Source organism: Octopus bimaculoides, chromosome 9, assembly GCF_046866305.1.
Source record: "Octopus bimaculoides isolate indiv1 chromosome 9, ASM4686630v1, whole genome shotgun sequence".
Taxonomy (NCBI): Eukaryota; Metazoa; Mollusca; class Cephalopoda; order Octopoda; family Octopodidae; genus Octopus; species Octopus bimaculoides.
The window spans coordinates 70,318,066-70,341,238 of record NC_142936.1 but is presented as its reverse complement, the minus strand read 5'-3'; the positions used below and the strand labels follow the sequence as shown (position 1 = coordinate 70,341,238).

The 23,173-nt window shown below is 36.1% G+C and overlaps 1 protein-coding gene across 11 annotated transcripts in view; it reads left to right on the top strand.

Moving 5' to 3' along the window:
* The first annotated feature begins 4,571 nt into the window (after nt 1-4,571).
* The window catches only part of LOC106868038 (serine/threonine-protein kinase 26), a 152,744-nt gene continuing 134,142 nt past the window's right edge, over nt 4,572-23,173 (top strand). For 10 of the 11 annotated variants that reach the window (XM_014913146.3, XM_014913144.3, XM_052970743.2 and 7 more), the window contains exons 1-2: nt 4,572-5,739; nt 13,388-13,423. In XM_014913146.3, coding sequence (XP_014768632.1) covers nt 4,822-5,739; nt 13,388-13,423 — 954 coding nt within the window. In that variant the 5' untranslated portion in view covers nt 4,572-4,821. Of the gene's footprint in view, nt 5,740-12,743; nt 13,242-13,387; nt 13,424-23,173 lie in introns of those variants that run through there. The other variant, XM_014913149.3, reaches the window with a different exon arrangement.

Sequence of the window (23,173 nt, the reverse complement as noted above, 5' to 3'; positions counted from 1 at the left end):
TACTCGGATACGAGATAAAGCCACCGCCGCCGCCGCCGCTACCGACGATTTCTAATTAAAATAGCATTTTAACAAACAAAATTTGGTTGCTCGGGTTATGGTCATTTGGCTGACATTTTCTCTTTCTGTTTCTTTACATTTTTGTAAAAGTTTGAAGTAAGAAAGTTGTATTTACGTTATTATTACGTTATTGTACTAGTGTTTCTGACTCAATGAATTCTTAGAAGCATAGGCCATCCTGAAAAGATGAAAGGTAAAGTCGACTTCGATGGAATTTGAACTCACATCGTAACGATTCTGCCAGCTTACTGGTGGTGACTAACCCTAAAAGGTTATGCTCCAGCATAGCCGCACTCCAATGACTAAAGCAAATAAGAGATCATTTGTAATGACTAATATGTGGCTGGTAATAAATCGAGAATATTGATGTAGAAACGCCAGAACGAAAAATAATAGTAATGTTAAGATAGTCTAAAGATATTTCATGCTCAGTAATAGAAGAAACATGATAATTTTCAGACTCTTCAGGATATTGATAATTCCATCGCATTGTACCAATTTAATATGATTCCGGTAAACTAAATAGCTTTCATTCCGAAACGAAATAGCATTTTGGTAGCAAGAAAAATAAAGTAAATAAATATATAGAAAAACAGATTTTGGAAGTTTGATAGAATGCGATGTAATGATAATTCTTGTAGAGATTCCATTAACTCCAAGACCGCAAGGGAACAAATACAGATTCCCACACGCACGCACATACACATACACATATACATACACATATACATATAAATACAATTACACACATATTTGTGCCAGTAAGGCTTTGAGAAATTGGTGCATTCAATCAGAAATAACCTTATAGTATTAATGTTCACCTGATTTATTTTCCTTTATATACCGTTGTCCATTTTACGATCCGTTTCTTCCAAGAACAATGAAATAAGTAGATAAAATACAAGGAATGATTTAATAGACTAGAAAACCTTTCAGTACAGAACCAAAGCTTGGCAGCTGCTCATTGAGGCAAATCAGCTATATAACTATCTGTCTGTCTGTCTTTTTGTGTTTATATATATATATGTATGTGTAACAGAGGTATTAGTGAGGAATTATCAATCTAGGCAAAATACTTCATAAGCTCTCTGTTACTACACCAGGTTAACAATATTGTTTAGATTAGTAAAGAACTCTGTGTATTCTTTTGACAGGATCCGAAGTTATAGTTCATCACCATTCTATATTGTAGATCCGTGGTTGTGCGCCACTTATATAAGTTTTTACTCAGATTGATACTCAAGGCGAAGTATAAATAATGGTCATTGCATATGATTTCATTGTAGCAAATTTGACTTATAGCTGTTTCCAGTAGTCATTATAGGTTCGTTATTGATAGGTTTACTCAATCGGCCCAGTGATCATTTGAGAAGAATTGAACGACCTAAAAGATTTTAATGCCATTTTCGTCAGAGTCATATATATATATATATATATATATATATATATATATATATATATATGTATGTATGTATATAACGGTTGATATTTGTAAACGGTTGGAATTAATTTGTAACGGTTAAGATTATTTTTTGTATCGGTTGAAATTGTTTTGTAGTGGCAAAGTTGTAAGGTGCAAAAAAAAAAACAAAAAAACAAACAAAAACAATGCATGAAGTTTTAAGGAAATATTTATTTTTACCGTTACATTATACGATACCTTACCTCGACGGACAGGTGATGAAATCGTAAAGCATGCGAAGTGAAGATAGATGTAGAGTTTGTCTTTGTGTTCTCGTCATTGTGTAGTAGCGGTTACAGAGAGAGATAGAATGATGTTGTCAGAGAACAGAATTAGAGCTAGTGAGAGTGAGAGAGTGTGGGACGAAACAATTTCTTCATTGATGAGATACCATAGTTGTTCTAGCCGGTCAGCCAGACTCCTCCTCCTCCTCCTCCTCTTCTTCTTCTTCTTCTTCTTCTTCTTCTTCTTCTTCTTCTTCTTCTTCTTCTTCTTCTTCTTCTTATTATTATTATTATTATTATTATTATTATTATTATTATTATTATTATTATTATTATTATTATTTACTTTGCATTTTTATTTCATCTTCTGACCGGGTCTCAACTAGAGACCTTGTTGTTGTTGTTGGCACTCCGTCGCTTACGACGTCGAGTGTCCCAGTTGATCCGATCAACGGAACAGCCTGCTCGTGAAATTAACGTGCAAGTGGCTGAGCACTCCACAGACACGTGTACCCTTAACGTAGTTCTCGGGGATATTCAGCGTGACACAGTGTGACAAGGCTAACCCTCTGAATTACAGGCACAACAGAAACAGGAAGTAAGAGTGAGAGAAAGTTGTGGCGAAAGAGTACAGCAGGGTTCGCCACCATCCCCTGCCGGAGCCTCGTGGAGCTTTAGGTGTTTTCGCTCAATAAACACTCACAACGCCCGGTCTGGGAATCGAAACCGCGATCCTATGACCGCGAGTCCGCTGCCCTAACTACTGGGTCATTGCGCCTCCACTACTAGAGACCTAAGGCACGTATATATTAGATGGAGAGAAACATCCTGAAAATGTGGGCGGTCGATGTCAACACAATTTTTTGAGTCTTATAGATTGTTGGTTTTCCAGGGATCTGCTTAAAAAATTTGTCAGTACCTTTCTTTATTATTCCCAGGGCACCTACAAGAACAGGGATGGCTTTGGTTTTTAATTGTCACGTCCTAGATATCTCAGTCTCAAGGTCCTTATATTTCGATAGTTTTTCGAATTCCTTTGCTAAGATGTTTCTATCAGTAGGTACTGTCATGTCAATTAACAGACATTTTTTGTTTGTTTTAGGCCTTTGATGACAAAGTCTGATCTGTTAGCATTTATTTGCCTGTCTGTATGTATCCTATAATCCTATAGAATGGTAACATTCTCTCCCTCAGTAACTGGCTCTGGCTGGTGTTCACACCAGTTTCAAGGGTGCGGGTACCACAGTGACCGCATATTATCCAGTGTAAGTATTGATCAACTCGATCCTGCCAGGTTTTATATTATTGTTGTTGTTGTTGAGTGAAAGAGTAGTGCATGCCATGAAAGTGACACTAGGGTACAAATATGCGAAGCCCAATATACCCATCATAACTACCCGTTTGATAACGGTACACTAAGCACATGCATCACAACCATATGTACGCGACATTGTGATTTCATATCAAGATAAACAGCACATGATTTTGCAGTTGGGGCCCAGTTGGAATTTTCTTCAAGTCGAGTAGCTCATCCCGCTCAAAAAGGTCCCTGAACAAGGGTCGTTTAAGGATGTTGAACGAAACACCCATGTTTCTAGAGGTAAATAATTCAAACCCCAAAGAGTTCCTCTCAACACATGGCTATAATGCTTCCCCACTACTTCTGCTCGTGATCACAGATGCACGTATTGTCAACCACTAAGGGACATGCTCAACTAGTTAAGGTCAAACGACTGACAAGCAAATCTGTGGTACTGAGCAGAATATCTCTTGTAGTCCATTTTTTATACCAAGACAAAATACATGCATGATAAACACTTCCAATTAGTTAAGATCAGAAGCTATGAGAGCCAATCACTATTATTAGTATGGTTTGTATGTATAAATTTGTGTAAGTGTGAGAAACGAATAAATGGATTATTTAGAATATGAATGCATTTTGTCCCTGATTTCTATACTAGTTATCATGGCTGTGTTTGTATGCTATATGTGTGTGTGTGAGTGTGTGTGTGTGTGTGTGTGTGTGTGTGTGTGTGTGTGCATGTGTGTGTGTGTGTGTGTGTGTGTGTGTGTATGTGTGTGTGTGAAAATCTTTATTCAATCAATGGCCTTAATTTTCTAGTTCTCCAATCAAAGATGTGTGAATAATAAAGTAATGAACTGTACATAATACTTATTCACAATTTCATCTTCACCATCATCACCATTGTCGTCATTATTATTATTATTATTATTATTATTATTATTATTATTATTATTATTATTATTATTATTATTATTATTATTATTATTATCAGTTGGTCCTTACGTTCTTCCTATGATATATATATATATATATATATATATATATATATATATATATATATATATATATATCAGGGCTTCAGACACCTAGATAATCTATATATTTCAGAAGAGCAATATACGGACCAGGATCTTTTTTAAAAACATTAACTAATTGCAATCACCATGTAGTAGTAGTAGTAGTAGTAGTAGTAGTAGTAGTAGTAGTAGTAGTAGTAGTATTTGTTGTTGTTGTATGGTAAACACATTAAAACATGCTCGGCTGCACATGACACTGGGCTTGCTAATAACACACTTTCCATATTCACGTTACGTTCGACCTAAAATCGGATTAATACAATACGATTCATGCGAATTAGGATTAACACGGTGATAATTTCAATTGACTGGGAGGTGCTTAAACGCCACACATTTTACACACATTGCCGGCTCACCCAATGGCAGCCGCGTAGTTTGGTTGTATTTACTTTTTACTTTCGGAGAGCAGTCTTCATAAACAAAATCTGTAGAACACACAGTTCATTGCTAAACTAGTCATCGAGCCGGAACGTACAACTTATTAACAAATCTAACTATTGAAGTTTTATACACATACCCGATTTTTTTTCAGTTTTCCAACTTTCGCTTTGTAGCATCTTTTATTGGCTTAGCAGAAGGATACTTTTACCTGCGAATTGGAAGTATACGCTCTGCTTTGCTTGTTATTTCGTGAAAACTGATTGTATTCCAACACGTATTTCGGGTTATTTGTATATTAGTTGTAATATCAACATGGATATCTCCCTATATAACAGCACTATAGGAATGTCCGATTACGAAGCCGCCAAATTTCACGAGCTAGTTCTCGGAAAGCATTCGATTCTTCTTCAAGAACCAACAGTTAACAAACCAGTGAAGGCTGATCCGGATGCTAACTGGATTCTTAAAAAGCGAAGCATCGATGAAAAATTGGAGGAAACAAGTTATTTTCTTAATGTTCTGCAAAAACAAATGCGCCTTAATGAAATCGAAGATGGTTTGAAAGCGGCAAGAGCTGCAAATTATATTAATGATGTTGAATGCATCGAAGAATCCGAAACGAATGAAGCTCTCAAAGTTTTGGATGAGCTCGATCAGGAACTAATGAAAGACTGCGAATGGAGAGATGACATTAAGAAAGAATGGAGAAATTTGCAGAACAATCGTTGTTCCGATGAAAAGGTTGTCAACTTAAATAATCTGAATGAAATGAACGAAGAACTGAAACTTAACAACTCTAAGAATATTTTGGATAAAATTCCGAAAGAAAAAATTGTGAATACTACCAATTTATTGGAACAAGACGTTATTCCGGTCGATAACAACATCGATATAAAAGACACTGTGTTTGTTGTCAATCATTATGAACAATTGCAGAATTGGCTTCTTCAGGTGAAACAGAATTACATAAACATCGAAGAGAAATATGAACCGAACTACATCGCTCTCTTAACTACTGCTAAGAGACTGACTCAAAAGATCAAAGAAGGACGCGTATTAGCTTGGTTGATTGCTCGCTCTGAGAACACACCTAGTAAATATAGAATCTCTTTGGGAAGTTGGTTCCTTGCAAACCTTCCTATTGTTCAAGGCAGGGATAAAGTCAAAGAGCGATTAAAAGAACACAAAAGGATCGTTCTGATGAAGAAAAAATCCCTGAGAGAAGACGAGGTAAGATAGTCAAGTTATTATTAATATCGTATGTTTAAATAACAAATAGAAAATCGTCTGATCCTTTCCCTCGCCCATCTTCTTTTTCCCCAGCTAGTAGAGCATCGACTAATAACGCTTACGTCCTGGTTTACAACACTGTGATAGCTAAATGTACAAAGTTTATTTTTCGATAGCATAAACCTAAAAACAAAAAAGCAAATCCAAATTACAAATCAAACATTTCTGCTTCCCTCCTCCACCACCAACACTATTTTCCTATACTCTATTTTGCGTATACTCTCTCCTGAGTATACGCAACAGTTTGAAATAATTGATGCTGGGGTGATGGTGGAGGTGGTGGTGGTTGTTATTATTGTTATTTTTGTTGTGCTAGCTGGTGCTGTTGTTCCTTTTGATAAAATGGTGAAGATGATTATGATGGAGATGATGATGATGATGATGATCATCATCATCATCATTACCAACTTCTTATTTTTGTATATTATATTGAGCCCATCATATTGGTTTCAATTTTTGGCGTAAGGCCAGCAATTTCGGGGGAGAGGGTAAGTCAAAATATTCAGCGACATTCCGTCCGTCCTTACGTTCTGAGTTCAAATTCTGCCGAGGTCAACTTTGCCTTTCATTCTCCTGGAGGGTAGATATAAAGTAAGCACCAGTTGCGCATTGTGGTCGTTGAAATCGACTAATCCCCTTTCCACAAATTTCAGACCTTGTGCCTATTGTAGAAATGATACATAAATGCACCTACACACACACACATACACACACACGTAAAAACATTTACATACGTGCGTGCAAACATTTACATTTGTATATTTACATATGTACGCGCAAATGAGGAAGCCTGTATGCAGCCGCTTTGATCTGAAAGAAACTAAAGCAGCCAAAATTCTCTTAAATGCTATTCTTCTGTGTTCATAAGGGTTAAATGTACAGAATAAAAAAAAACACTAAATATATTACGATAAATATAAAGTTGATTGGTCATAGTTAGACTGTCGGTCGAATGATAAACGTTCGAAACACAGAAAAAAATTCTCTCAAAAGAACTTGAGGCATGAACACGGAGAACGACTGTCCGAGACTTGCCTACAATGATAATATTTTTTATCTTTTACTTGTTTCAGTCATTAGATTGCGGCCATGCTGGTCTCTTTTGCCGAACCGCGAAGTTACGGGGAAGCAAACAAACCGACACCGGTTGTCAAGCGGTGGTAGGAGTCAAACGCAAATATAAAGACACACACACACACACACACGACGGGCTTCTATCAGTTTCTGTCTACCAAATCCACTCACAAGGCTTTGGTCGGCCCGAGGATGTAGCAGAAGACACTTGCCCAAGGTGCCACGCAGTGGGACTAAACTCTGAACCATGTGGCTGCGAGGCAAGCTTCTTACCACATAAGCACGATTGTGCCTATGATAATATTTTTTAAGAAGTATTCAAAATGCGTATAAAAATTTCACTCAGCAACAAGGTTTATAAATCCAGGAAAATACGCTTTGCTTAGACACCAACAAATTAATGCAGATTATAAGAGTTTCTCGATCACCAGTGTCCAGAAAACCGGTGTTGAACCTGTGTCAATGAAACACTGTACAGAGTAATTAGCAGCGCATCAACAACACATCAGTCACATTATTATCTATGTTACAAAAATAACCTCAAATAATAATATACCGATATTGCAATGCCATTTCCTGTTACTCCTCATTAAAAGCACTCATCACACTAAAAGAAAGAACACATAATGCTGGCTAGCAAACTACCGATAAGCTGGAACCATATGCCTATGTAGTTTACATTTGCAGAACCTAAATCTTCTTGAATTGAATATCACAAGTACCACGTGTGGTCAGTTGCAAGAAGAAAACATCAATGATGTACAAGCATCACGTTATCTCCATCAATGGACTTCCTATCTTTCTACGTTAAACTCTAACCACAAAACACCGCACTAACTACAACATCGCAAAAGAAAACAACAAAAAACAAAAAAACAAACTTATCCATTAAGTTCAAACAGTAAAAAAAAAACGCATATAAATAGAAATAACTGCAATATCAACAGCCTCACTGACTTTGAACACACGACAAGAATACACAACACCAACATGAAGTGCAGAAAAACTGCAACTGGCGTCATTCGACCGAATTTAGATGTAGAATGCCTTCTGGGAGGTTTATGACAGCGTGAGAATAATGTTCGTAGTAGTACGTAGCTCTGTTTGACTCCTATTGTAGCATCAAACCGTGAAAATCCATTGTCCAACTGTATAATTTAAGGCCTTAAAGCCCTTGAGGAGGGATTCACTTTACATCCGCTAAATGCCTGTCACACGCGTTACATGTTTACACTGTGAAATGTCTTTGTGAAGTTAAGGAAGATCACATACAGTTCTTTGATCTGTTCCATGGATTTTTCCAGGATCTAACAGAGACAGATTACCATATCCATGGTATTTCCCCCCACCACTTCTGAATTTACGTTGAGTTTCAAACAGAACTACTGCAATTTTCTGACTCAGTCTATTGAGCAACACTCATGCAAGGATCTTCTTGTCTATAGCAAACAGATAAATCCCTCGATAATTTCCACAGACATTCTTACCAATGATGATAGAATACTTCCGATTCTGTGGGACATGACAAGATTTCTATGATTCCAGCATCGACCAATAGAGACATCTAATGAATTTAACTTCTTCCCTTTCCCCACACTTCTACTGCGATTTCCGTCCATGCCTGATGGTTTCTTTTTTTTTTATCTGACACAGATTTGATTGCGACTAACATCTCCTCTACATTTGGCAGATCATCCACTGTCACATCATTTTAGTATAATCTTTTATCTGTCATCTTTTACTTTTATCAATCCTTAGACTGCGGCCGTGCTGGGGCACAACCTTGAAGAATTTTAGTCGAACTAATCAAACTCAGTACTTATTTTGTTTTTAAACCTCGTACTTATTCTATCGGTCTCTGTTGTCAAACCGCTAAGTTACGAGGACGTAAACACACCAGCACCGGTTGTCAAACGGTGGTCACACACACACACACACACACACACACACACACACAGAGATACGACGAGTTTCTTTCAGTTTCCGCCTACCAAATTCACCCACAAGGTGTCATGCTGTGGGACTGAACCCGGATCCATGTGGTTAGGAAGCAAGCTTCATACCACACAGCCACGCCTGCGTCTATAATGTGTCACTGTTTCTAGGTTTTCTGCTCAACGTGTCCTGGTGCACTGAACACTTGGTGCAGATACCCTGCAAAGCGGTTAGGTACTTATCCACGTTCTAATAACAGCCGACTTCGTCAGAGTGGTATCCTTCTTCTGAGGTCCATATGCATGGAAGCTACGCATGCCATTGAAACCGGCATCAGTTTGCAAGTCAATGTCATTGTTTTCCCAACACTTCTTGTGTTGCAGTTACAGTCTTCTCTTAACTTACCTGAATTTAGCTGTGTTTGAATAAGTGGTGGAAGCTTGGGCACATTTCTGTCGAGCATCTGACATTACAATTCCTGGTTTTTGTTGTTTTTCCCAAGATTCCAGAACCTCATTCATATCTAACTCCAGAGTGCCCTTAAAATTCCTATCAACAAATTGCCTGCTGCTAGCGTAATCGTAACCAAATCAACACCTGTAATTTAACACTACAGCAGAAAAGAAGTGAATAAATGACTGGCTTTAATATTTAATGAACACGTTTCATTGCAAACGCTTTATAAGTGTAGTTATCATTATGGTGGACTGATTATTACTTGTTATCCAAAACCTTATAATCTCTCTCTCTCTCTCTCTCTCTCTCTCTCTCTCTCTCTCTCTCTCTCTCTCTCTCTCTCTCTCTCTCTTTCTCTCTTTCTCTGTCTATCTGTCTCTCTCTTTCTCTCTTTATTTCTCCTTCTCTCTCACACATATAAATATCATATATATGTTTGTTAATTTTGTTTGTTAATAGTTTCAGCTCAGGGTTGCGGCTATGCTGATGCACCACCGTTAATATATATATATATATATATATATATATATATATATATATATATATATATATATATATATATATGTGTGTGTGTATGTGTGTGTGTGTATATATATATATATATATAATATGTATAATTATGTGCATAAATAATTTTATATATCATACATTAAAAGTATATAAAATATAACATTACATATATATATATATTTACGTGTGTGTGTTTGTGTGTGCATAAAGAGACAAAAGACGGATAGACTATTATAGATGGCGTAAATTTATTTATATGAAGTGTTACATATACAGATTCATATCTGTATATTGACATATAAAGATTTATATGTAATACCTCATATAAATAAATCCTTGCCATGTATAATTGTTTCTTCAACTTTTGTCTCTTTATTTTTGGCTCAAATTATGTCTTTCTTACAATCATCCATTCTTTTGCTGAACTATTTTACCCTGATTAGGAAGTTCAAATTTAAGGGATGACCAGTCCGTGCACTAATTCGGTGCTTAACTATTTTACGCTTATACAAGCGACTTTTTCCCCCACCACTCTCTCTCTCTTTCTCTCTCTCTTTCTCTCTCTCTTTCTCTCTTTCTCTCTCTCTCTCTTTCTCTCTTTCTCTCTTTCTCTCTCTCTCTCACTCTCCTTCTCTCTCTCTCTCTCTCTCTCTCTCTCTCTCTCTCTCTCTCTCTCTCTCTCTATCTACCTACCTACCTACCTACCTACCTACCTACCTACCTACCTACATACATACATACATACATACATACATACATACATACATACATACATACATACATACATCGACACATCCCTTTTTGTTTCTTTTTTCCGTTGTTGTACCTGCTTTACTCCATCGAATCTGATCAAAGTTGGCTCCTGTTCAAGTGATTCGTTACCTGATTGTATTTCGATATGCTATATTCTATTCTAATTTGCAAGATACTGTTACTATTTTCACTTGCGATTACGTAACTTTTAACAATAACTTACAAACCTGTGCCAAAATCTTCCTAGCTCACTGTGCTAATTTCTGTTGCACTTTTTTTCTTTTATTATTCAAATCTATATAAAGTATTTCTAAAATCTGATTATGCTTTGAATATTCTTTATCATGTCAGCTCTCCCTTAGATAATATAGAAAATAACTATACTTATAAAACGTTTGCAATGAAACGTGTTCATTAAACATTAAAACTAATTATTTATTAACCTCTTTTCTACTGTAGTGTTAAAATACAGTTGTTGATTTCGGTTACGACTACTGATTGCAGGCATTAAGAAATATTTCCGTTCGTCATACATAATCTGATGCGTTGTGTCTTTGTAAAAACTAAGTGTTTAAACTATAACGAAAAGGTTTAATCTAAAATGCTAATTTTAGTGCCTGACCCACAACAGTGATTGGATCTTTTTTAAAACGGGGGGCCACATTTTTCATTAACGAAACACTTTGAAACTTGGAACACTGGTAGAATGTGTCATATAAAACATCTTTTTCTCTTAGTCTTCTTAAAAAAAAAAGAAATCCATAAATTATTCCATGTTAAAGTTGTCGTATTTCTGTAATTTCAACCAATCAGTGACGTCCATTCAGCCGATATACATTAAGTGCCGACTACATAAACAAACGATTCTGAAACAATTAACCCTAACCCTAACCCTAACTCTAACCCTAACCCTAACCTTAGGGTTAGGGTTAGGGTTAGGGCTAAAGCAAATTTAAAATGAAAAAAGCAAATAAAACGAAGAATCGTTTGTTTATGTAGTCGGCACTTAATGTATATCGGCTGAATGGACGTCAGTGATTGGTTGAAATTATCGAAATAAGACAATTTTTTACATGAAATAAATTCGAATACAAAAATATTTTTCTGTTCTATAACACAAAATAGATAAGTATACGAAGTTTGAAAGTCTTTCGGTACCAAAAACACTACGTAAAACATTAATGAAAAATGTGGCCCCTGTTTTAAAAAAGATCCCAGTGATTTATAAAGCCCCAGAAAGATGAAAGAAAAATTGATTCTAGTAGAATAACGCAAAAAGACAAACTTAAACAATGCAAATATATTCAGAACTTCAGTCACCACTCCACATTTTTCACCCTTTTTTTCCCACAGGTGTTGACTTGTAGAAGTTCATGAGAAAACTGGCGTAGCTAGAGTGTGTACCGCCCGGAGCGGCCCTTCCGTTTGCCGCCTCCGGAACCCACAAAAAACACATATTGCCTACAGCAATAGCCTACAACAGGATGAAAAGTGCCGCCTCTTTAAAAGTGTCATCCAGGACTGACCGCTCCTACCGCTCCCCTAGCTACGCTAGTGCCTTAACAGTTTCTAATTTAGGGACATGGCCAACAGGTGGGAGAGGAAGGGGACTAGTTAATACCGTTGAAACCAAGAAGTTGACTGGTTCTTTATATCATCGACCCCAAAAGCATGAAAGGTAAAGTTGATCTTCACGAGATTTGAAACCAAAATCTGAAGAGTCAGAAGAAAAAAATACCGTATGGATTGCAAAGATCATAGATAAGGCTCCTTCCTCGGAATCCATCAATAAATAAATAATAAATAAATAAAAACATTACGACGTAAGTCGACGTTTTAGCACAATGGTTCTCAACCGGGATCCATATGGCCCTTGGGAGCCCATGTTAGATTTTTGGGGCCCCACGCAAGCTAAATAGTAAATTGGAGATCCACAAGAATTATTTTAAGGATCCATGAAAAAAAAATGTTACTTTGGAAACAGGCTCAGCTTAGTGTGTGAAAAACAAAATAGTAATTTTGAAAGAAGTATCTATAAGGCTAGTTTGTAGACATTGAATAGCTTCGTGGGGTCCACCAGATTAGAAGAGTTATTGAAGGAGTTCATAGATAAAAAATGGTCGAAAGGCACTGTTTTATAATTTTTACTATGCATCACCATGTAAAATATATTTACAGAAAAAAAAAAAGAAAAAAAATCGGTGGTTATCTCCCTTAGAGTCTATTTCACCTCAAAGACTAAAGATGATTGCGTGAAGTTGCTTATGAAATAGTCTCAACGTGACCACTCATCTTTCGAAATATAGCAGCGAAACCTAATTGTGATACAGACATACATCATCGTCTTAAAAAGGGTTGGATAATGTAGTTCCGGTTTCCTTACATAGAGGTAAAAGACGGATCGTTCGGGCCAGGAGTGGTTTTGATCATAAGTCTCTGCTCAACCAGGGCTGACCTAGGGCTAAAGAAGAAGAAGAAGAAGAAGAAGAAGAAGAAGAAGAAGAAGAAGAAGAAGAAGAAGAAGAACAACAACAACAACAACAACAACAACAGCAACAACAACAACAACAATAACAATGACAGCATGTACAAAATTAATGTGATGAGCAAATATATCCACAAAAAAGACAAAAAAGATCTAGAAGAAATATATCGGCAATTCTATGATTACATGATAATCATATAAATTTTGAACCTGTTAAAATATTTCTGAGGTAAACATAATCAAGATCGGTACTGCATAACACGAAAAAAATAAGCTTTTTACTTTTCCTTTAAACTATCGTATTAATAAACATTTGATAATTTGTATTTTTATACATAAGCCTCTTGATAACATAAAATTTTATTTATTTCGCAGTTTTCGACACGGCATCCCGAACTGATGGCAAGGGCGGTAAGTAGAAATGGCTTTAAATATACTCATAGTTCTTCCCCTTTACAACGTAGGATAAAATTTTTACAGATGACTAGTGTCTTTACAATTTATCAGAATATTTCATTAGCTGCGCTTGTTTTTCAGTCCCGTTTCATGTATGTAATCACTAGTTGAATTTACATTAGTCACTTTTTATTTAATTTTACATCAGTTTCTTTTTTTCACGCAAAATAGAAAGGAAAAATATATTAGTAACACTATACGTATATTCATTTTTTGTAGTGTCATGGAAGAGTCATTACGACCAAAAACTTATATATTCATTATGTAGAAAGAAAAATAGTTTTTCAAGAGTCTGATTTCCAGTTATATTTTTGTTGTTTTTTTTATTTTAATTACTTTTCGTGTCTCATATTTATTACTCTGGTGAATTTATGAATTGAATAACTGAATCCCACCTCCCACTTTTTAAAAGAATTGTGTATGTAGCAGTATATATATAATTCACAGTTTCAATCGATTGTTTGTGACCATAATCTTTTCTACTCTAAGCAGTAGGCCTGAAATGTTGTGGGAGGGGCCAGTCGATTAGATCGACCTCAGTACGCAACTGGTACTTAATTTATCGATCCCGAAAGGATGAAAGGCAAAGTCGATCTCGACGGAATTTGAACTCAGAACATAAAGACAGACGAAATACCGCGAAGCATTTCGCCCGGCGTGCTAACGTTTCTGCCAGCTCGCCGAACGTTGCACTCGCAGTCATAAGATCGTGGTTTCGATTTGCCGACTGGGTGATATATTATATACAAAACACTTTATTTCCCGTTGTTTCAGTTCCAGCAATAGCTGGGTGATTGACTCTGCGACGGACCGGCATCTCATTCAGAAGGAGATGCTGCAATCCCAGTCACTTATACGCCATTGAAACTGGGATAAACTTCGACTTCATGACTCCTCGGGCTCATGAAAAGTCTAAATCTATATAATCCGGTTTTACAAAGAATTTCTCTCAAGCTTTGTTTATTCATTTCCACCTTGATTTCTATGACTATTACTGATCTTATTTATTTATACTGTATGAAGAAATGTTAATCTTCCAAGATTTGTATTTTTCCATTCATTTCCTCGAACCAAGTTAGAATCGTACTTAATTCATTTCCTTCATGAAGCATTCATTACTCATTGATTAATTAAGCATGCTATACTGACGAGGAAAATACGACAGAAATAAATATATATGTCTCAGAATTATTAATATAAATGGAACAGAAGAAAAGAACAGCCAAAATGTCACACAATAGGACTGAACCTCAAACAATAGTATTGGCTGGCAAACTTCTTAGTGTATAGCTACGCCTGCCTTTATAAAACTGGGTGTGACAATATTAGATATTTTGTGTACGTCAATAATTATATAACACACACACACATTGTATGAATTTTTTTTTTCACGTCTCTTGAAAAGTGCAGTCACCTTATAGTAGAAACGTCTTGAATTATATTAAAGAAACGAATATTCATGTTACACGATATCTATTGGTGTTAATGTGATGTTTTAAATACTTATTCAAATACAGCTAGAAATGCAATTGTTTTCTCTTTTTAGGAGGTGATAAATAGGTGAAAGCTATCGAATTACATTCGATATTTAATTTTCCTTTACGTGTGAAGAATGTTAATGTATGCATAGGGGTGACGGGTGACTTGACCCATTCATTCTGCAGGAATAAAAGGGAATTTAAAATGAGAACTTGAGATCAAATACATGAGACATATTAATAGACAGTAATGAGATTCTCTGTCGTCTGTGTGAATTCCAACAATAATTCGGGCACAGGTTGTCATGCACATGTGTGTGTGTGTGTGTGTGTGTGTGTGTGTGTGTGTGTGTGTGTGCAGGTGTGTGCGCGTGTATGTATGTATGTATGTATGTACGTGAGTTGATGTGCGAAGGAAAATGTGCTACCTTTTAAGACTAGTTCAAATATCTTCCAAGCGTATTTGAACTGGTCTGAAGTGTGTGCGTCTGCGTGCGTATGTGTGAGTGTGAGTGAGTGTTAGTGAGTGAGTGTGTGTGTGTGTGTGTGTGTGTGTGTGTGTGTGTGTGTGTGTGTGTGTGTGTGTGTGTGCGAGAGAGAGAGAGAGAGAGAGAGAGAGAGAGAGAGAGAGAGTGTGTGTGTGTGTGTATATATATTCTTTTTATTCTTTTACTTGTTTCAGGCACTGGGGTGCGGCTTTGCTGGGGCCCCGCCTCGAAGAATTTAATGGATTAAATCGACCTCAGTACTTATTTTTTAATGACTGGTACTGTTTCTACCGGTCCCTTTTGTCGAGTAGCTTAATAACATGGACGTAAACAAACCAACATTGGTTATAAAGCGGTGCTGTGCGCTGGGGGTTGGCACAAACAATCACAAAAACACACACAAACAGATGTGTGTGTGTGTGTGTGTGTATGATGGGCTTCCACACTGTTTCCGTCTACTATATTCATACATAAGGCACTGGTCGGCCCAGGGCTATAGTAGAAGACACTTGCTCGAGGTGGTGCACAGTGCGACTGAACCTGAAACCTTTCAGTTGCGATTCTGCCTTCCCATATTTTTTTCTTCAATAAGGATGTCTGACGGGTTTAAAAAGTTGGAAACTATCTTAATTTCACAATCTTCACAGCCTCCACTCCGGACAGGCTTCCCACTTAGAAGAAATATTATATCAAACCAAAGAAACTTATTGAGAATATTGTGTTTCTGAGCATGTGCTGTCTGAGTGTTTGAGCATATTATGCAATGTGAAACCATGCATCTTATAATTTTGAGTCGCCGAGGAGCCTTTACGTGGTTGCTAATCCTGCTAGAAATAGTAGCAGTATGTCCCTGAAATTACACCTTATCGTCTTTAATGAAGAAGACATTGGCTTGTGTAATTCATTGGATAGGGTATAGCGTACCTAGGAAAAAAAGGGGGAATTGGTCACAAATCGAATGCCTTTGATTATAGGGATGTTAAATATGTGTTGACAAGAGGTTAAGCAACAACAACTTCTAAAAGGTCATTTGTTGATATATTTGGATAAAGTAAAGCAGTGAGCTTATTGCTGGTTAACATGCAGTTTAGGGTTTTAAAAGCAATTGGCCGGAAGTGATGGCAATGAGATCTGTGTTACATAACTAATGTGTAGAACATAGCATATATTTGGTATAAGATGAAAACAATCACATTTATGCTGGATATAGTTACGTTGGAACGTTGTATTTCAGCTGCTATTTCTGAAACACATAAGATATTACTAGAAGGTACTATATAAAATCATAAAATTTCAGCTGTTCGCTTTATGAAATAATGGGATGTTACTGTCTTCACCTCTGGTCAATTTATGGCCATTTTTTAAACCACCAAACTGCATTTTAACCTTACAGCCCAAACAAGACAGCAAATAACGACAGACTTTAAACCAATCTAGTTTGATGCATTCCTCTTTAAGTCGATAGTTATAAATACCAGTTTTTGCCTCATTCAACTACTTTTTTTTTTAAGAAAAAGAAAAACTGATCATGTATTTAAGAGAAAAATATTTAATCGGATATTGGATTTGGAAATAGAAAGTGATGTAAATGTTGCTAGCCGCGTTTGTGATCCGAAATGAAGTTGTTAGCCTCAAATCGATGTATGTAATTCGATGTAATTTGGTTATTTCAAGAATCATAGAACTTGCTCCGTTAAATTTAAAATGTGTAGGCGTGATTTCCTTCATATAAATTATAGTATTAAAAAAATATCTCTAAGTAAATGCATCTCCAACTCGAAACAAACACTAATCGATTGAAGTTTAGAAACTCGCTATTCAACTTTTAATAGGATCAAAAATTAATGCTAGAAAATTATTAAAAGCGAAAAGAAATATTCAATTTCCTTTTCAATGTTTTTTTTTCTTTTCTATTTAAAAATCGCTGATATAAAAGAAATAACTCGAAGAGAAAACTGAATAATTTTTAGAACTTCCGTCTCCGGTAAAGAGAATAACAAGATTAATTCTGGCGATCGAGATAAAAAGATGAATATTAAATAGCGCTATAAAGGGAAATAATTGAGAACTTGTCAAACGCCTGATGAGAAAAACCTGCTCTGTTTTCATTGGTTAAAAAAATCGGGCCATACCGAAGTGGGCGTGGCAAAGGAAAAAGATTTTTATTAACCCAATTCTTGTTTATTCTTTATTCACTCCCACCTTCGTCTTCATGTCTTTCAAGTTGTTTTTTCTTCTTTACTCTTCAAACTCTCCCTCGCCTCTGTCTCTCCTTTTTATTTCTGACGTCTTCTACACAACTTTAAATAACCTTGCCACATTAGTTTCTTTACAACTATATTATTTTTAATATCTACAATATCTCTTTGTGTATACAATTAATGTGTGAATATTTTTACACATAGAAGTTCATCAAGCACGATTTTTCTGTCACGTCCAGCACCATTTGAGACTTCATGACAGCTTTATGAGAATTATATTACACACACACACACACACACACACACACACACACACACACACACACACACACACACTTCTATGTTATCGCTAGTTATATTCTCCTTCATCTCCTCTTCCGTTCTCTCTTTCTCATTTTCGTTTCACACTCCGTCCGCTTCTCTCCTGACTCTCATCAACATTTTCTCCAATTTGAAACTTATTCTTTCTCTCTATCTCTCAATCCTCTGTTCTCTCTTGTTTTGTTTTTCTCTTACTAATCCATCTCGTATGCATTTTCTTCTTATTGTCTTAAATAACCGCTTCATTACTTTGTATTTTGAATAGCCTCACTCATTCTCAACTCCTTTAATGTTTATATTCATATTTAACATTTAACCGATTTTTCTTTTTAAGTGAAATTTTTTTTCTTTTCCTCCAGTTGCTAATTTTCTCTTTTCTTTTACGGATAAACAATCGACCCTTCCTCTATCGCTTTTTTTTTCTTTTCCACTCTCCTTTCTCATGTCACTCTTATTTGTCCCCTAATATTTTCCCCATATAACCTCACTCTCATTGTTCTCTCTTTCTCTCTCCCTCACTATTTTATTTCAGTTTCATCCCTTTTCTCATTCTCCCCCTCTCTTTCTCGCACCTTCATTATTTTTCTTATTTTTTCTCATCAGTTGCTTTACTGACTCTCACTCTCCCTATATATATATATATATATATATATATATATATATATATATATATATATATATATATATATATATTCACTCTATCAAGCTCTTGCATTCATTAGTTCTCACCTCTTACCCTTACTACTTTTATTTTCTTCTCTCCCTCTCATCAATTAAGTCTATCAGTCTTTCTCTCCTCTTTATTTTACGCTCTCTAATGCCTTTCTCTTCCCTGTTTGTAATCTTTTTCACGTAAGACATAACTTCAACAATATGGTATCCTCACATATCTTTCTATACATTTTGTCATAAAAAAACATACCGATCGATAATGACGTATATATAAATATGTACGTATGCGTGTGCATACGTACATATGTGCGTGTGCGCATACGTATATGTGTGTGTGCGCTAAGCTTTATTGTCACAAATTCTCATCGCCGCCCTCGTTCTTGTTTCATAATAAAAATGTTTATAACCTTTATTCAGAGAACGGTGTATTCATGGCAATTTGACAAGGAAAATAGGTAAACAGCCCGGGCTAAACGCCCCAGTCGTCAATGACTTTTTTCTGTCGTTGTGTTCCCAGGGAGTTCATGCAAGTTTATAACCTTTGACCTTCCTCCATGGACGTATAAACGACTAAGTGAAGAAGTGTAGGTTCGATTCCTGCTTTTGCTGTTTTTTCTTTTTTTAACTTTTTTCTTCGTACCTGTGATTTCCGGTTGAAGTCAATGGCCAAGAAAGTGAAAGATTTCCTTAGAAAGACTTGCATTTGTGACACATCACATTACATTCAAAGATAAACTGACCACTAATAAATGTGTGTTGTGTGTGTGTGTGTATGTGTGTGTGTGTGTGTGTGTGTGTGTGTGTGTGTGTGTGTGTGTGTGTGTCTGCCGGCGTGTGTATGCGCGTGCATATGAGTTTTATAGGTAACAGTCATATAATATATGGTTTCTTGAAAACGCGGAAATCTTACGCACACGCATGCATATCTGCATATAAACAAACACCCCACACACATGAATACTTATTTTATTCTTACAAAGAAGAGATTGGTATGCATGTATATATCATATGCATGATGTATGTATGTATGCATGTATGTATGTGTGTGTATATATGTATGTATATAAATATATATATGTGTATATATATATATATATATATATATATATATATATATATATATATATATATATATAGCGTGCACACACACACATACACACACTTAAGCAATCGATCAAATCGATTCCAGAGCCAAGTTAGACTGGTACTTCAATCCTTTATATTATCGATCCCGGAAAGATGAAAGGCAAAGTTGATTTGGACGGAATTTTAATCAAAATGGAAAGGTTGATAACTAAATATCACCGGACAGTTTGTCCGACGCTCTAACGATTCTTCCAATCCATCGCCCTCAACACTGTTTATTATACAATATTGATTTCTCTTATTTAGCCACAGGGCGCCCCACTTTTTTAATTTTTACGTGTAATAGGGTAGTGATGATGGTGGTGGGCGATGGTGAGAATATGACATAGCTATGTCTGTTTCTTTCTTTCCTAATGGCATTAATGATGTAAGTTAAGGGAGCAAGTATCGACTCACAATAGAAAGCTGTGACATTTATACTTTTTCACCGTTAGCGACATCAGTGAGGTGAAATAATTTCACACATTTTCTTTCTTCATTTGGAATGTCAAGTATGGGGGAGCTTGGCTGACTGTGCGTGTGTGTGAAGGTGTTGTTAAGTTAATTAATTAAGCTCGCTTCGCAAAACCAAGCGATTTCACGTTCAGTCCCACAACGAGGCACCCAATCTTCTGCAATAACCTTGATTTAACCCCGAGACGCCGGTCAATAATCCTGTGAGCGAACGTGGTAGAAAAAGAACTGTGCGGAAGCCTGTCGTTTATATATATATATATATATATATATATATATATATATATATATATATATATATATATATATATATATATATATATATATATATACGAACACACACATAAATATGTGCAGAAACACACACGTATTTATTATATATATATTAGAAGAAAACTGTGTAAAAAATGCTCGTCGTGTGTGTGTAAGTGTCACCAATTTGAATTCATAGAATTCAAATTACTGTTTGTTAAGAGAAGTGAAATAGGTGGCCGAATGGTTTGTGAGGTTCGCTTCACAGCCACGAGGCACCAGGTCCGATCTCACTGTTTCGCACCTTGGGCAAATGTCATTTCTTGTCTAGGCTTCAGGGTGACCTTATAAGCGAAAATGTGTGGACGGAAACTGCGTGTAATTCAAAAAGTTAGCCTTGTCATACATATAGTCTGTCTGAGAATTACCTTAAAGGTACACTGTCTGTGGAATACTCAGCAATTTTGCACATTAATTCAGGAGCAGATAATCCAATTGATCGAACATTGCTGGACGACGATGGCCTCTCTCAAGAGGATGGAACATTAATTCCCTCTCTGTACTGAAATACCGGTTTGTCTCGTGTAGCTAGCTTTTCCTGCCTGAATTGAATATCAATGACTTGTAGGAACACGACACCTCGTTATGGAACCATAATATACTATGAAGTATATTAAACGATTTTATAAGCCAATACCGTGTACTACTGTTGTTAGCAGTGCTCTTAAATCACGCCAGAATTTGAACGTGTTAGAGTTCTACATAATCAGATTCGTATTTATGATGTGTGTATTTCTCTCTCTCTCTCTCTCTGCCCTTCCCTCTCCATACGAAGGTCTCGTCTCGTCTCGGATACGAAACGACTTAACAAAATCAGTGCTGGCTACTATAATTTCTATGGGAAATCTGGAAAGATACTGACTAAAACTCCACACGTGGATATCATTCTTAATATATAAGTTAGAACAAAGTCTATTCAGTTGTTGAATGAATAAAGTTGTTTGAGGTAACAGTACAGCACCAGTGGCACAAGCTAGGGTTAACATGTAGTTTAAGGGGTTAAAAATAAATGAAAGCATATTGACCGGAAGTAGAAACAGAGACATAGCATAATTTCATAAAGAAAACCTCTTTATTATGCCGTACCTAATTCGTTGTAGTCGAGGGTCGTTGAATGTCTTTGGGGGACAAACACAGACACACAAGCATACACACACACACACACACACACACACACACACACACATACACACACACACACACACACACACACACACACACATATATATATATATATATATATATATATATATATATACATACATATATACGACGGGCTTCTCTCAGTTTCCGCCTACCAAATCCACTCACAAGGCTTTGGTCGGCCCGAGGCTATAGTAGAAGACACTTGCCCAAGGTGCCACGCAGTGGGAATGAACCCGGAACCATGTGGTTGGTAAGCAAGCTACTTACCACACAGCCACTCCTATATAAGTAAATTTACATATGAATAGTTAGTTTACAGTAGTTGAGTATAGGTAGCTATAGCCAACATCAGACTAATAAAATTTGCGTGGATATACCTAAATATATAACAAAACACCTGCAGATATATGTACGCCAAAGTAACGAGCTGGTGGTAGTTCTATATATTTACTTTTGTTATTTCGTTTCTACAAATCAATGTCATAACAGTACACTAGAAGTTAGCTGGCATTCCACGGCAAACATTGAGTTTAATCTCTGAGGTCAGCTCTATCTGCAGAAGGGTGGTCGTCTGCTTTATGGTCGTCTATTTTATGGTCATGTTTCACGCGCTTACGTTGCTAATTTTTATGTCATAGTGTTGACGCTACGAATTTGAAGCCTTTCCTTACACACACACACACACACACACACACACACACACACACACACACACACACACACACACACACACACACACACACACACACACACACACACACAGATGTATAGATTCATATACATATAAATAAATAATATATATGAATATAGGCGTATCTGTAGATATATATATATACAGTTAGAAAGAATTACATAATCATGTATATTACACACAGGTATAACAACATTTATTGTATGAATGCTTACATGCATATATGTATGCATGCATCAATGAATGTAGATATGTGTTTTTGTATAATAGTATAATATATGTATATATATATATATACATATATATGGATAGATAAATGTGTGTGCGCGCGCGTGCGTGTGTGTGTGTGTGTGTGTGTGCATTCAAATAGGTATATAGGCTGTCAAGTAGCTAGATAAGTTTGTTAGATAAATAGGCAAGTATGAAGGGGAGTAGGCAACAAAGTAGAGAAAAAGGTGGATAGGTATGTAGGGTTGGGTTAGGGAAGGACCTGGTAGCTTGGTACAGAATGTATGCTGTACAAGACAGCGACTTCTTTATCGTCTCTGAGGTTCATAGAACGTCTCAACAAAATGCATGTATTTATGCATGCATGTATAATCTTGTTTTACATGTATGTGTATGTAGTCATACAGATACACAATGCAATATTACATGTACGTGCATACACATGCATGTAAGCACTGGCTACCTGGATATGTGCATATATAAAACGCACACAGACACATAAGTATATGTGTGTGTATGTATATATATATATATATATATATATATATATATATATAAATATATATATA